General features: G+C 56.5%; 2 protein-coding genes across 5 annotated transcripts in view; one reads left to right on the top strand and one right to left on the bottom strand.

Annotated features, from left to right (window-relative positions):
- CRCP (CGRP receptor component) overlaps positions 1 to 13,305 on the bottom strand; it is a 95,542-nt gene that overhangs the window by 38,972 nt on the left and 43,265 nt on the right. The window lies entirely within an intron of this gene.
- On the top strand, positions 3,187 to 12,754 carry ASL (argininosuccinate lyase). 2 transcript variants are annotated; one of them, XM_061153340.1, is made up of 17 exons: positions 3,187 to 3,270; positions 3,472 to 3,526; positions 6,669 to 6,863; positions 7,195 to 7,278; positions 7,547 to 7,603; positions 7,709 to 7,806; positions 8,941 to 9,018; positions 9,131 to 9,208; positions 9,583 to 9,635; positions 9,995 to 10,057; positions 10,304 to 10,418; positions 10,559 to 10,643; positions 10,741 to 10,800; positions 11,038 to 11,121; positions 12,137 to 12,217; positions 12,353 to 12,459; positions 12,567 to 12,754. In XM_061153340.1, exons 2-17 carry the CDS (start codon positions 3,515 to 3,517, stop codon positions 12,709 to 12,711), a joined length of 1,395 nt encoding a protein of 464 aa, XP_061009323.1. In that variant the 5' UTR covers positions 3,187 to 3,270; positions 3,472 to 3,514; the 3' UTR covers positions 12,712 to 12,754. The 2 variants fall into 2 exon arrangements, with proteins under 2 accessions (XP_061009323.1, XP_061009322.1); XM_061153339.1 differs by having other exon boundaries at positions 10,723 to 10,800.

Below are 13,305 nucleotides of genomic sequence, written 5' to 3'. Positions count from 1 at the left end.
AACAGATGCTCCTCTAAGACTTTGGGGGCCATATGCAGCCACCCAATCTATCCATGGGGACAGCCAAGTAGTCAGGAGAGAGGCCCAGTCCCAAGGGAAGGCTGCCCAGAAGGAGACTGCATGAAAAGGTAACCCAGGCAACATAGCTGAAATTCCTGCCTGGCCTGTCCCCACTCAGAGCCTCCCTGCAACATTCCTAACTTGAGGCTGCCTATGTTCTCTCCCCCCGCCGCCAAAGCACGTTACCCTAGAAAATAGTTTTTGTTTTATTTTCTTAAGAACTCACTTTTTAGGCAGAGGTATTAAGTACTGGATATACAAAGGGCCAGAACATGAGCTAAGCTTCATGTATGTCCTCCAAGGAGAAATATCCTGTTGAATATTAAAGCATTCAGGTTTAGAGCTCAGAAGAAAATCAGAGATAGAGTTATTGAAGGTTTGAGTAGAAATTGAAGCCTTTAAAGTGAAGTCACCCAGGGAGAGTCTAGAATACTAAGATTTGCTAGCTGCCAGATTTACAAGCTGCCAGAGAGCTGATCTGAGCCTTTCACAACTGTACATTCATCAAATCCTCACTAAATCTCCTTCAGGATATGTACCAGGTGTTAGGTACATATCATTAGATACCTATCATTAGGTATATATGTAGGTGTTACCATACCAGGTATGGTGTTAGCATGCTCTTGTTAGGTAGTTAGAATAGGGAAAAGGAGTCCAAAATGGCGGTGGCTAAAAGACCTGGAAGGGAAAGCCCGCGAAAATAGAACAAAGGAACGTCCGAGGACTTGAGTGAGAACCTCAGGTAAAACAAACAACGCTCCTGCCTAAGCCCAATTTGCATAGGACAGACCCAGGGGGAACAAAAAAAAAACATATAAAAAGAAGAGCCAAAGCCCTCTTCTCTCTCTCTCTCTCCCACACGATGGGGCTCTCTTCTCTTCCCGTCTTTGAATTGACGTGCCCTCATTCCTCGAAGATGGATTTTCCTGCTATCATCTAAATAAATAGAGCTGTAACACTGATTTATTTAAGAGCTATAACACAGTCTGTCCTCCGAGAGCTGTGACCCTCCAAGGGGCTTTAATGTCCGTCACTCCAAATCTTTGTTGTGACGAGACAAAGAACCGAGGAGCATACACTCGCCTGACAGTCTCATTCACTTCTCTCAGGAATTTCTGAGAATTAAGCACTATGATCGGCCCGACTCACAGAGAGGACAGTGAAGCTCACAGAGTGGTCAGGAAGTGTCCGAGCCAGGATTCTCACTCTTCTCTGGTCAACTCCAACCCCGCCTGTCTCCTGCCAACATTAGGGATTTCTCCCTGTTCTACACTAAATTCTTCCAGACCCTTTTGCTGTACCAATGTGGACATTTCAGGGGAGAGAGATCAGACAAAGTTTTCACTCTCCCAAGGACGGTAAATTCCATATAGCACTCAGCTCTCAGCTGAAAATAGGTATGATTCATTGTCTGAACAGTCCTGGACCACCCAGCTGGCAAAAAAAAATGAACACAGATTTGCTTGGGGTCAAGGCTCCCCAGATGGATGCTGCCTGCACAGAACACAGGCTTTGTGGTCATACTCCTGAAGGTCATTCTCAGCTCTGCTACTTCCTAGCTGAGTGTTTTGTGACTCCCAGTCTCAGTATTCTCATCAGCAGAATGGGAATAATTATAGCATTGACCATAGAGGGTGGTTGTGAGGATCTAAGTACATAATCACTATAAAATATGTTCAGCATAGATAGAGCCTGGGACACAATTAGAAGTCAAGAAGTATTAGACAATTAGAAGTCAAGAAGTATTAGCTATCATTGTCATTTTGTTTGTTGTTCTATTTATATACTGGCAATGCTTCCAGCTATCTCCAAATTTCTTCCTTAACCTTTTCTTCCCTCAGGCGGGAGCCAGAGCTTTGGATTTCTGCAGATGCTCCAGAGATGTCATGATCTAAGAATGTGTCCTTTCCCTCCCAGTCTCCCTCTTTTCCTGGGAGCATACAGGAGCCCAGAGCTAGGCATCTAGATCAGTGGGGAGTCTTTCCAACACTGGCTGCAATATTGATGGATGAGAGTAGCAAGACAGGGAGGGAAGGGTTTTCCAGGCATAGGGAAGAGCATTTAGGAAACCTTGCAACAGCTTTATGCATTCTAGGAACTCCAAGTAATCCCACACTTTAGTGAGGGCTAAAAATCTTCAACCCACGAGGTATTCCAGCTATTGGTCCAAACCTTCTCAGTTGACTTTCAAGGCCGTTTACAAACTTGCCCCAACCTACTTCCCACTTCTCCTCCCCACCCCCATCCTCAAGCCCCAACCCTTTGTTATAGCCACTCTAATGGTTTCCTGTTCTCCAAGCAGATCTTTTACTTTCTGGCCTCTGGCCTCCAGAACTTTGCCCAGGCTGCCCATCCCCTAAAGGGAATGTTCTAACCCCTCCCCTTTTCGCTGAGCTAACGACTCTATGAACAGGAATTTGAGCAAACTCCGGGAGATAGTGGAGGCAGAGGAGTGCTGCAGTCCGGAGTGTTGCAGTCCACGGGGTCCCAAAGAGTCAGATTTCGCGACTGAACAACTAACTCTCATCTTCCAAGACCCAACTCAGAGGACATCTCCTCCAGAATGTAGAACTTCCAGAGCAGAAGTTCGAGGCCCCCTAATCCCTAGAACCCAGGCTATCATTTCTGTTGAATAATTAATGTCAAGGAAATCTTTCCTGAATACTCCAAGATAAACGCCCCACTGCGCTGCCCCGCTGCACAGCTTGTCCATGCTTTGTTATGAACTTCTTGAGGCAAGCATCATTTCTTATGCTCATTTCTTTTTCTTCAGTGTCTAATAAACAGTACCTACCACATAGGAGGTGCTGAGTACGAGTTTGTTGAATGAATGAAGAATTGGGCGTGGCTTTTCACCTTCCAAGTCCAGTGAGCCCGCCAGGCGCGGCCCAGAGTCTTTACCTCTACCCCTATCCGGGATCTCCCTCCAGGGCCCGGAACAGTCTGCAGCCTAGAGCACCATCGCCCAGGCCCGACCCTCCCAGTCCCTTACGCTCTCACTGGGGCCGCTCAGCCCAAATCCGCTCCGGAGACGGTTCCGCCCACAACCAGGATTGGAGGGAGGAGGCAACGCCCACCTGGCGGGACAGCCTGGGATTGGTGAGCCCGCCGATGGGGGCGGGGACAGCGCCGGGCCGCTGTTGACGATTTCCCAGCCAGAAAAGCCCAGCCCAGTGGCTGGGCAAGAGACTCGCGGCGCGCCTGGGCGGCGTAAGTGTGCGGCGGCCGGACTGGCCGGACGGGCGGGAGCGGAGGACGCAGACGACCCGGGAGAGCGCGCTGTGCGCTGCCCACGTCCGCCTCCTCCACCGACTGCCCTCCGCAGGCGCGGTGCCCCAACCCGGTGCCGGACCTGCCCGGGGGACCCCGCCCGGTGGCCTAGGAGGTCGTCAGTCCCGCCTTGTTTTTTAGACCCGGAGGACCTAGGCTCCCGGAGGACAAGGAACCGCCCAACATGGCATCGGAGGTGAGAGGGCCCTCGGGGGCGCCCGTCCTCCAAGCCTCCAAATGGGGACGAGGGGCGCCCTGGGAGCCAGCCGGGGCGTGACCTGCGCCTGCCGCCTTGGGGTACTGTCCTCTTTGGCTCCAGGCAGTGGGTACTCCCTGGCGCACCTGCCAGAGCCCGGAAGAGAATTTTGTCCCTTCTTCTCGGTGTCCCCACCGCCATCTGCTCTCCCCCGTCCCTCACCCCTCCCCAGCCTGTGTGGCAAACCCATCAAGCGCACTCCTGCGGAAAGCGGCTCTGACCTCACCTGACCTGACAGCGCTCTGGGCCTGGCGGGGAAAGGTGCCTCCCACTCACTCAGCCTCCCCACGTCTTCACTGCTTTCTTCCCTCCCACTCACCCCTCCCCCCGCCCACCCCTCCCGTCCTGCGCCCCTCCCCGGCCTTAGCAGCTGTCCCCGCGCAGCCGAGGCCACCGCACTCTTGTGTTTGTTAAGAGCCAGGAGGCAGGGAATCGTGTGCCCTGTGGCTCCGGTGCCACTGGCCTCTCCCCCTCAGAGCCAGAGGACTCCTGGGTTCTCTCCCTGACCGAGTGGCAGGAGTCTGGGGCACAGATCCCTTTCCTTGGGCCTCGATTTACCTGGCTGATGGGGAGAATATTAGCTGTCTGCTTCCTCTGTGAGGTACCAGATGGTGAGGTCATTGCTTTGAAACTTTCTGGTAAAAGGGGCTGTTTGCTTGATGCCGAGAAGGGAACCCTGGGCCTGGGAAGCGCAAGGTGTGGGTTCCAGACCCCCCTGGCACCCATTAACTGGCAAGTCACTTCCTCTGTGGGCCGGTTTGTTTACTGAATAAATGGGTTAAGACTGTCTGCCCTGCTAGCTTCTGGGTCATGGCAGCCAAACAGACTTGGTTTCTGAAGCAGTCACTCAACCGCCCTGAGCATATTTCCTTATTTGTAAAATAGGGATAACTTCATAGAGGGTATAACGGCATCTGGAAATGCTTAGCACAGGGCCAAGCAATTGTAGGTGTTAATAAACTGTGGCTAATGACATTAAGAGGGATAACACTGGTATTTCCTTTGTGTTCTAAATTGACTATTGCTGGGAATTCCCTGGCAGTCCAGTGGTTAGGACTCCCAGCTTTCACTGCTGAGGGCTAGGGTTCAATCCCTGGTTGAGGGAACTAAGATCCCACTAGCTGCATGCATGGCAAAATTAAAAATAATAACAATAGCTGTTGCTCTTTCATCTCAGCCAACCAACGTCCCTGCCCCCTCACCCCTCACATCCTTCTGGCCCAACTGTGCCCTGGTTCACAGGAGTGCCCTCTCCTGTCACCTCACCCCTCCCTCGGTGTACAGGTGGTGGCATCTCTCTCTGACATCCCCCTGGAGTCCTTTTACGCCTGCCAGCAGGGTAGGAGCTTGGACCCAAGCTCCACTGCAGAATGGGCTGCCTTCAGGAGACCAGGGCGCTGGGTGACCTCTGCTTGCCCCAGGCTGTCCTGTGGGTTGGCACTAATTGGTTTGGCTGCAGCCCCAGTTGTTAAATAGCTGTTATTACTAACAACCCATGAAGGGAGTCCAGGGGCCTGCTGGGGAGGGGATGCCAGGTGACGCCTAGCTGAAGGGCAGCCTGGCTCTGCATCCTGAATGGCTGGGCGAGGCCCTCAGGCCCCAGTGGTGAGGACTGGGGCCCCACGTGGTGCTTTGCTGGAAATCTGGGCTTGGCTGGGCAGCATAAGGGCGAGGGGCGGGTCCAGCTCACAGGGAGGGCAGAGACTGCATCTGCAGGGCAGAGTCCTCTGGCAGCTGATGTTGCTGGGCACTGAAGCATCAGCTCCCAGCCTGGGGTGGTCGTGGAGGGTCCAGGGGGACATGCAGAGAACAGGAGTGGAGCTAAGGCACACCCTAACCCCTGGTAGTCCTCGGCCCCTCCCTCAGTAATATCTAGAATTTACTGAGTACCAGGCACTGTGCTGTGTATGCAATTAGCTTAATCTAATTGAAAACTCACAACAACCCCACCAGATAAATACTATTATTATTCCTATTGTGTAGAGGGGCAACACTGACATTAGAGAGGTTACATAAAGGCCTCTGGTTAGGTGGCTAACAGAAGTCTGGGACATTGCAGGGGGACAGAGGAGAACATATGTCCTCAGTGGCCACTGTAAACCACCCCCGCAACAGAAAAGATGCCAGTGAAGTAACATGCCCCCTTCCACCCCGGACCACTCTGCTCCCATCCTTGGCAAACTGGGGTGTGCCCCTCAGGGGTTCTGCACCCTCTCCCCAATCTGTCCCATGTCCTGGCCTACGCTTTCTGCCCCATCCCTCTACCCTTGACTCCTGGGACTCAGGTCAGCTATAAGGCCAGTGATAATGGGTGTATTGGGGGGTGCCATCCAGAGGTAAGGTGGGGTTGGGACCTTAGGTCCCTCCCCAGGCGTGGGAGGGAGATACAGCTCACTGGAGACTGATGGAGCCCCTTGGGTGCCTCCTTACCTGTCCCTGCAGCGAATGTTCAGAACAGCAGAGCCAGCCGAGAGGCACAGGTGGAGTGAGTGTGGGGTTTAGAGCAGGGCTCTGACTTCCGGTTGCAGGGCTGCAGTCCTGGCTCTGCCATGCTCAGCAAGGACAAATTACAGAGCTTCTCTGGGCCTCAGTTTTCCCTCTCTGTAGGAGGACAGGATGGGTACCCACTTCGCACAGTTGTGGTTGGTGTGTGCCAAGCAACGAGAACGGTGCCTGGTACACAGTGAGAATGTGATGTATGTTACCCGGTATAACTGTCACTGTCCCTGATACATCAGAGCTGGATTCTAGAGTGACTTCTCACTTTGGTCACTGGCAGTCAGGGTCCCAGAAGTTTGGCTGTGGTCTCAGGGTGCCTGCCACCATCTCCCCAGAGCAGTGCGCCATGATGGGAAAGAACCCTAACTTCAGTGTCCAGTCATGTTCCCACATTCACCCCCTGAGTGACTCTGGGCAAGTTCCTGACCCTCTCTGAGCCTCAGTTTCCTTATCTGTCCAGTGAGAATAACCCTGCCCACTAGCTCCCACTGCCATCAGACTGGGTAACTCTCCTGAGGGCTCTTTGTGGGAGGCATTGTTCTCAAGGCGGGAGAAGATTAATCGCTTCTGCCCTTCTGGCCAGAGCGGGAAGCTATGGGGTGGCCGGTTTGTCGGCTCAGTGGACCCCATCATGGAGAAGTTCAACTCATCCATCACGTACGACCGGCACCTCTGGGAGGTGGACGTGCAAGGCAGCAAAGCCTACAGCCGGGGCCTGGAGAAGGCGGGGCTCCTCACCAAAGCCGAGATGGACCAGATACTCCATGGCCTGGACAAGGTACTCTCCACACCCCCAGGCCCACCCCAGAGCATGCCCCTCACCCCTTGCCATGGACCCAGGCTTTCACCAAATCCCTGAGTACAGGCTGCAGTAACATCCTGAGATGACAGGCTAGGGATCTCTGCTGGTAGTGATCAGGTGCCTAGAGAGGTGCCCTTCAACCACGTGCAGCACTGACCGTCTCTCTTCATCCCTCAATGCCCCTGTGCTCCTGTGGCTCCTGAGAAAGGTGTTCTGGACCTGAGATGCTCCCAAGGGAGGAGTGCTGCCAGGACTCAGCTGCCGATGCCCACCCTCCTGACCCACTGTGTTGCTTCCATCTCTGCAGGTAGCTGAGGAGTGGGCTCAGGGCACCTTCAAACTAAACCCCAATGATGAGGACATCCATACGGCCAATGAGCGACGTCTGAAGGTGCGACACCCACTGTCTCATCCCCTACCCCTCCCCTCTCTGCCTTGCCTGGGGCCACTTGGAGCATAAACACCACCATTCTGTTCGCTTCATCACTGGGACCTCAGAGCAGGAGGCATCAGCAGACATGGCAGAGACTGGGCAGATCTGGGGGACCCCAGGCCAGGGAGGGAGGGTCACAGGCCAGGGAGGAAGTGCAGCTGCCTGGGCTAACCCCACTGGGCTGTCAGCAGGCAGACCCCAACTGCATGCCTTCCTCCACCCCCAGGAGCTCATTGGTGAAACCGCGGGGAAGCTGCACACGGGACGAAGTCGGAATGACCAGGTGCCGCCACCTCCCTGACCCCCCACCCGGGGCCTTCCCAACCTTGGGGTTCCAGGGAGCAGAATTAGGGCCGAGTCCCTGAGTGCCAGCTCCTCCTCCCCACAGGTGGTCACTGACCTCAGGCTGTGGATGCGGCAGAATTGCTCCACGCTCTCAGCCCTCCTCTGCGAACTCATCAGAACCATGGTGGATCGGGCAGAGGCGTGAGTCCCGGGGTCACCAGGTGGCAGAGAGGGCCAGGAGGGCAGCCAAGGTCTCTGCTCCCCCAAGATGGGCAGCCCGAATGCCAGACCTAAGTGGTGGGGGTGAAGAGGGCAGGGGGGCCAGGCTCTGGGTTACTGGGAGCCCCAGAACTCCTGGGCCAAGTGAGGCAGAGCAGCCAGCAGAGGGCCATTTCTTTCAGCATCGCCTACCCCGAGCTGGCCCAGCTCGATAGGCAGGAGAGCTCACCCTTTGTGGATTCACAGGCTGGAGGCTAAGGCACCAGGCAGGTGCCCTGAAGCCTGAGGAAGGGACTGGCTTGCTGGGGCGCCAGAGTCCCTTCTCAGCTGCCTGCACCTCAGGTCCCCTGTCTCTGCCCAGCAAAGCAGGCAAAGGACAGAGCTGAGGGCTGCCTCCCACTGACCTCATCCCAAAGCTGACATGACTGCTGAGAAGAGTCTACTTGTGTCAGAGACGGGGTTGAGCCTTCCTTGTCCCAACTCCCGGTGACCCTGGTTTCACTGACTTCACAACTAGGGGAAAACAGGGACCCAAAAATGTCATCCTGTGGGAGACAGGTGTCGGGAGAACAGGGAGTGACTGCTGATGAGTGAGGGTTTCTTTCTTGGGGTGATTGGTATATTAACTATATCTCAATAAAGTCGTTAGTTTTAACAAACCAGAACCATCACCCGCAGCACCTCTGCTACTGTGCAGCCGATGATAAAGTGCTCCCAGCTTTTCTGGGCTCCTCCAGGGCTCCTCTCATGCTCACAGACTCAGCCTCTCACTGCCAGTGGTGCCGACCGTGCACCTTCCTCCCTGCCCTGGCCCCTGCCCAGATCTACTGCCAAGGTGCAGAGGCGGGAGCTGAAGGTGTGATCTACATCTGGTCCTACACTCACCCCCTGGAGGCCCCATAGCCACGACCCAGCACACTGCCTGCTTCCCAACCTTCGCTGACACCATGTTTGTCTTCGGGAGGTCACCCGGTCCCTCGAACAGGCAGATCCTTGGCGAGCCTGCCCTGCTGTTCCCGAGAGGGGCCCAGGCCTGCAGGGTCCCAAGTGTGACAGGCAGGCCTCATCTGAATCTTGAGAGCCCCTCAGACACCCTGTCCTTGCTTTTCCCTGCAGGGAACGTGATGTCCTCTTCCCAGGGTACACACACCTGCAAAGGGCTCAGCCCATCCGCTGGAGCCACTGGATCCTGAGGTCAGAGGGGTCATGATGGAGATGCATGATGGAGGATGTGATGAGGGGGTGTGGCAGAGGGGAGGGGCCAGGCCAGGCTACCCTGACCCTCTGGCCTCCTGGCCTTCCACAGCCATGCCGTGGCTCTGACCAGAGACTCTGAAAGGCTGCTGGAGGTGCGGAAGCGGATCAATGTCCTGCCCCTGGGGAGGTGAGCAGGGTCCAGTGCTCTGAGAGTGGGGTGGGGTTCCTGCCACCTAGTTAGCATAGTCCTAGGGGTTCAGCAGAAGAGGAGGAGCCAGGAAGGACAGAGGCAGACAGGAAGCCAGGCGATCAGCCTCCCTGTCCAGGGTGGGAAGGGGACCTCAGCTCTAAGATGAGGACAACAAGTGTGTCAGAGAAAAGCCAGGGCTCTCTGGAGAGCCAGCCAACTTTGTTTCCCCACCTGAGGGGACAGGTGTCTGGCTCCCAAGCTGACCAGGCTCTGGCCCTGGCAGCCAGCACTCAGCATGCATGTGTGTGTGTGTACGGCCAGGGCCCGCCTGCGGGAGCGCTGGTCACTCAGTACCCTACCCCACTCTGCAGCGGGGCGATTGCAGGCAACCCCCTGGGTGTGGACCGGGAGCTGCTCCGAGCAGGTGAGGCACCCTGCCCCTCCTTTCCTGGGAGACAACCCTCAGCACCTGCCAGGTCACACAGACACACACCTAGAGAGGGCAGGGGTCTGGGTGAGGCTCTGGTCTGTTTCTGTGGACATGAGGCTAGAGAGGCCTGGGGAGGCCATGCTAGGGGCGCGTGGTGCCGGGGAGACTCAGGACTCCTGCCTCCCTCCTGGAGCCTGTACAAGAGACCTCCCCAACTCCTGCCCCTCCCTACTCTGCCTCCCTGGGAAGGTGTCCAGGGGGAGGTGGCTGGGCAACCTGGTTCAGGGAAGGGAGAAGTCCCCTCCCAGGCCTCCAGCCCAGCCCTATTGCCTTCCCTTTCCCATCTTGCTCAGAACTGGACTTTGAGGCCATAACTCTCAACAGCATGGATGCCACCAGTGAGCGAGACTTTGTGGGTGAGTCCTGGAAGCCAAGCAGGAGATTCGGGTTCGATCCCTAGGTCGGGAAGACTCCCTGGAGGAGGAAATGGCAATCCACTCCAGTATTCTTACCTGGGAAATCCTATGGACAGAGGAGCCTTCTGGGCTGCAGTCCATGCTTCCTGCCACCCCCGTATGGCCCACCTGGAGCCTCTCCAGGCTGGGTGAGCAGCAAGACAGGCCTGGTGAGCAGACAGCTTGCTCTCGCTTTTCTCTCACAAGCCGAGTTCCTGTTCTGGGCTTCACTGTGCATGACCCACCTCAGCAGGATGGCTGAGGATCTCATCCTCTATGGCACCAAGGAATTCAACTTCGTGCAGCTCTCAGATGCCTACAGGTGAGGCTGTGCCCGCCCTCACCCAGCTCTGCACCCCCTGCAGGGCTGGCTTCCTCCCTACCCCCGCCCCAGGCAGAGCTGCCAAGCAGACCAGCCAAGTGGCGTGGGAGCCCCTTCAGCCCCAACATCTCTGTCTCCAGCACCGGAAGCAGCCTGATGCCCCAGAAGAAAAACCCAGATAGCCTGGAGCTGATCCGGAGCAAGGCGGGGCGAGTGTTTGGGCGGGTGAGCCAGGCAGGGAAGGGGGCATGGCCTCAGCACTGACCCGAGGGTCCAGAGGGAACTTCCCAGACAGGCTCCGAAGTCCTCCCTCTCCCCACAGTGTGCTGGGCTCCTGATGACACTTAAGGGACTTCCGAGCACCTACAACAAGGACTTACAGGTTTGGGACCCACCTGTTCTACCTCACACACCAGTTCTCGGGGTCCTGGCTCATCCGGGCAGGGGCACCACAGAATTGCCACCTCTCCTTGGGTACACCCAGCCCTTGACCACCCTGAGAGCTCTCTCTCCCTCAGTGCGGGGTTATGAGGTGCTGTGTGTTCCTAGTGGGAGGCAGTGGGGTGCCTCCATGGGGACCTAGCTCCTGGGCCCTTACTTCCTGCCACGTGTCTCCCAGGAGGACAAGGAAGCCGTGTTTGAAGTGTCCGACACTATGAGTGCCGTCCTCCAAGTGGCCACTGGCGTCATCTCTACCTTGCAGGCAAGACACACCTCTTCTCCCCGAGGCTCTTAAACTTGGGGGTGGTGTGCCAGGAGGGTGATCTTGAGAGAAGGCAGGGGTGGGTGGGTCCGGAAGACATGGGGCAGAGGGAGGGGGTATGTGCTTGGTCCTACCCTGGGAACAGTGAAGAGACACACTTAAGCTGCTGCAGGAGAATGGAAGTGGGTTAGATCCAAGAAGCCCCCTCAACTGACCTGACCAGATTTCTTTTTTAACCACTTACTATGGGAGAATTCAACCTACAACAGTGGAGAGGATGTATGATGACCCTTGGGCTTCCCCAATGGCACAGCGGTAAAAGAATCCGCCTGCTAATGCAGGAGACCTGGCTTGGATCCCTGGGTTGGGAAGATCACCTGGAGGAGGAAACGGCAACCCGCCCCAGTGTTCTTGCCTGGGAAATCCCATGGACAGAGGAGCCTGGCAGGCTACAGTCCAAAGGGTCACAAAGAGTTGGACACAACTGAGCATGCACACATGCACACACCCCTACATAGTAACAGCATTCCACTTAAACAACAGTCAGCTCATGGCCATTCTCGACTCAACTATCTTTACCCACTACCTCGTCCACCATTATTTTTAAGCAAATCCCCCTCATATGATTTCATTTCTAAATATAGTTCAGGGTATGTCTCTAAAGTAGTGGTTCTCAAAGTGTGGTCCCAGAACCAGCAGTATCAGCATCACCTGAGAGCTTGACAGACCTGCAATCCGAGGCCCCCCTGCACAGCCGCTGAATCACAGGCTCTGGGATAGGCCACACAATCTATAGTCTAATCAATCCTCCAGGTGATTCTGATGCATTCTAAAGATCAGCTAACACTTATCAATAGTTAGGAAATGGTGGCTCAAGCAGAGAGCAGGACAGGGTGGGTGAGAGGGGGTCTGCCCAAGGCAGGGGACATCCTGACTGAGCAGGATGGGCCTGGAGCGGGCAGTTCTAGAACCCAGGGCCCCCAGCTTCACTGCTGGCTTGGCCTGCTGTCCCCAGATTCACCGTGATAACATGGGACGGGCTCTGAGTCCTGACATGCTGGCCACTGACCTCGCCTACTACCTGGTCCGCAAAGGGGTGAGTGTGGAGGGGCCAGGGGACAGGGATGTTTCCCAGGCCGGGGTTGGGGGGGCCATGGGGGCACCAGCACCCCAACAGAACAAGGGGTGGAGAAAGTTGCGTCAGCACCGCCCTCCTACCTGGTTCTCCCAGATGCCATTCCGCCAGGCCCACGAGGCCTCCGGGAAAGCCGTGTTCATGGCCGAGACCAAGGGGGTCGCCCTCAATCAGCTGTCACTGCAGGAGCTGCAGACCATCAGGTGCGCCCCCCTTCCTGTCTTTCCCCCCATCTGCTGGGAGGCAAGCCCAGGCCCCCTGAGACTGGGTTGGCCGAGAGGTCCTGGCCCACCTCCTCCTTCCCCCTCAGCCCCCTGTTCTCGGGAGACGTGAACCACGTGTGGGACTACGGACACAGCGTGGAGCAGTACGAGGCCCTGGGGGGCACCGCGCGCTCCAGTGTCGACTGGCAGATCGGCCAGCTGCGAGCTCTCCTCCGGGCACAACAGGCCTAAAGCCCTCCCCACGCCTCTCCCAAATAAAGTGGGTCCTAGAGGAGGCTGTGTGTGTTTCCGGCCCAGCCTGTCTGTCTTAGTGGTGAGCTCTGGCGGGTGGGGGTCTGTTGAGAGCACAGTAGAGGCCATCAGGGAGGTAGAAGAACCGGGTGACATAGATTGAGTCACGCATGCGGAAGGCCCAACGGGGTCTCACCGGCGCCTCCTCCGCCCTGCGCAGTCCCCGCCCTCACCATCCCTGCGAAGGCCCCGCCCCCTCACCATCCCTGCGAAGGCCCCGCCTCTGTCACCGCCCCTGCACAGGCCCCGCCCCCGTCACCGCAGGGCCTCACAGTGATTTCCAGCCTTGGGTGTCTAGGCAGCACAGGCCTCCTTGGATCCGTGGGGGGACCTGATGGGCTTGGCTCACCCAGTCAGCCCCTGTCCATCCCCCTTCCTTCTGGGGCCCTCCCTAGGCTCCCCTGCTCCCATTCTCCTCTGGGTTAACGCAGCCCTTCCCTGGGCCATCAGGCAGCACTGCAGGGTGCCCTGTAACCTTCTTAAAGGGAATGCGCTGTCTGGTAGCAAAGTTGGTCATCCGGATAGTGAGTGATG

The sequence above is a fragment of the Dama dama genome, chromosome 10 (genome assembly GCF_033118175.1).
Source record: "Dama dama isolate Ldn47 chromosome 10, ASM3311817v1, whole genome shotgun sequence".
Taxonomy (NCBI): Eukaryota; Metazoa; Chordata; class Mammalia; order Artiodactyla; family Cervidae; genus Dama; species Dama dama.
The sequence above is the reverse complement of the archived record's forward strand: the minus strand, read 5'-3'. Positions and strand labels throughout refer to the sequence as shown.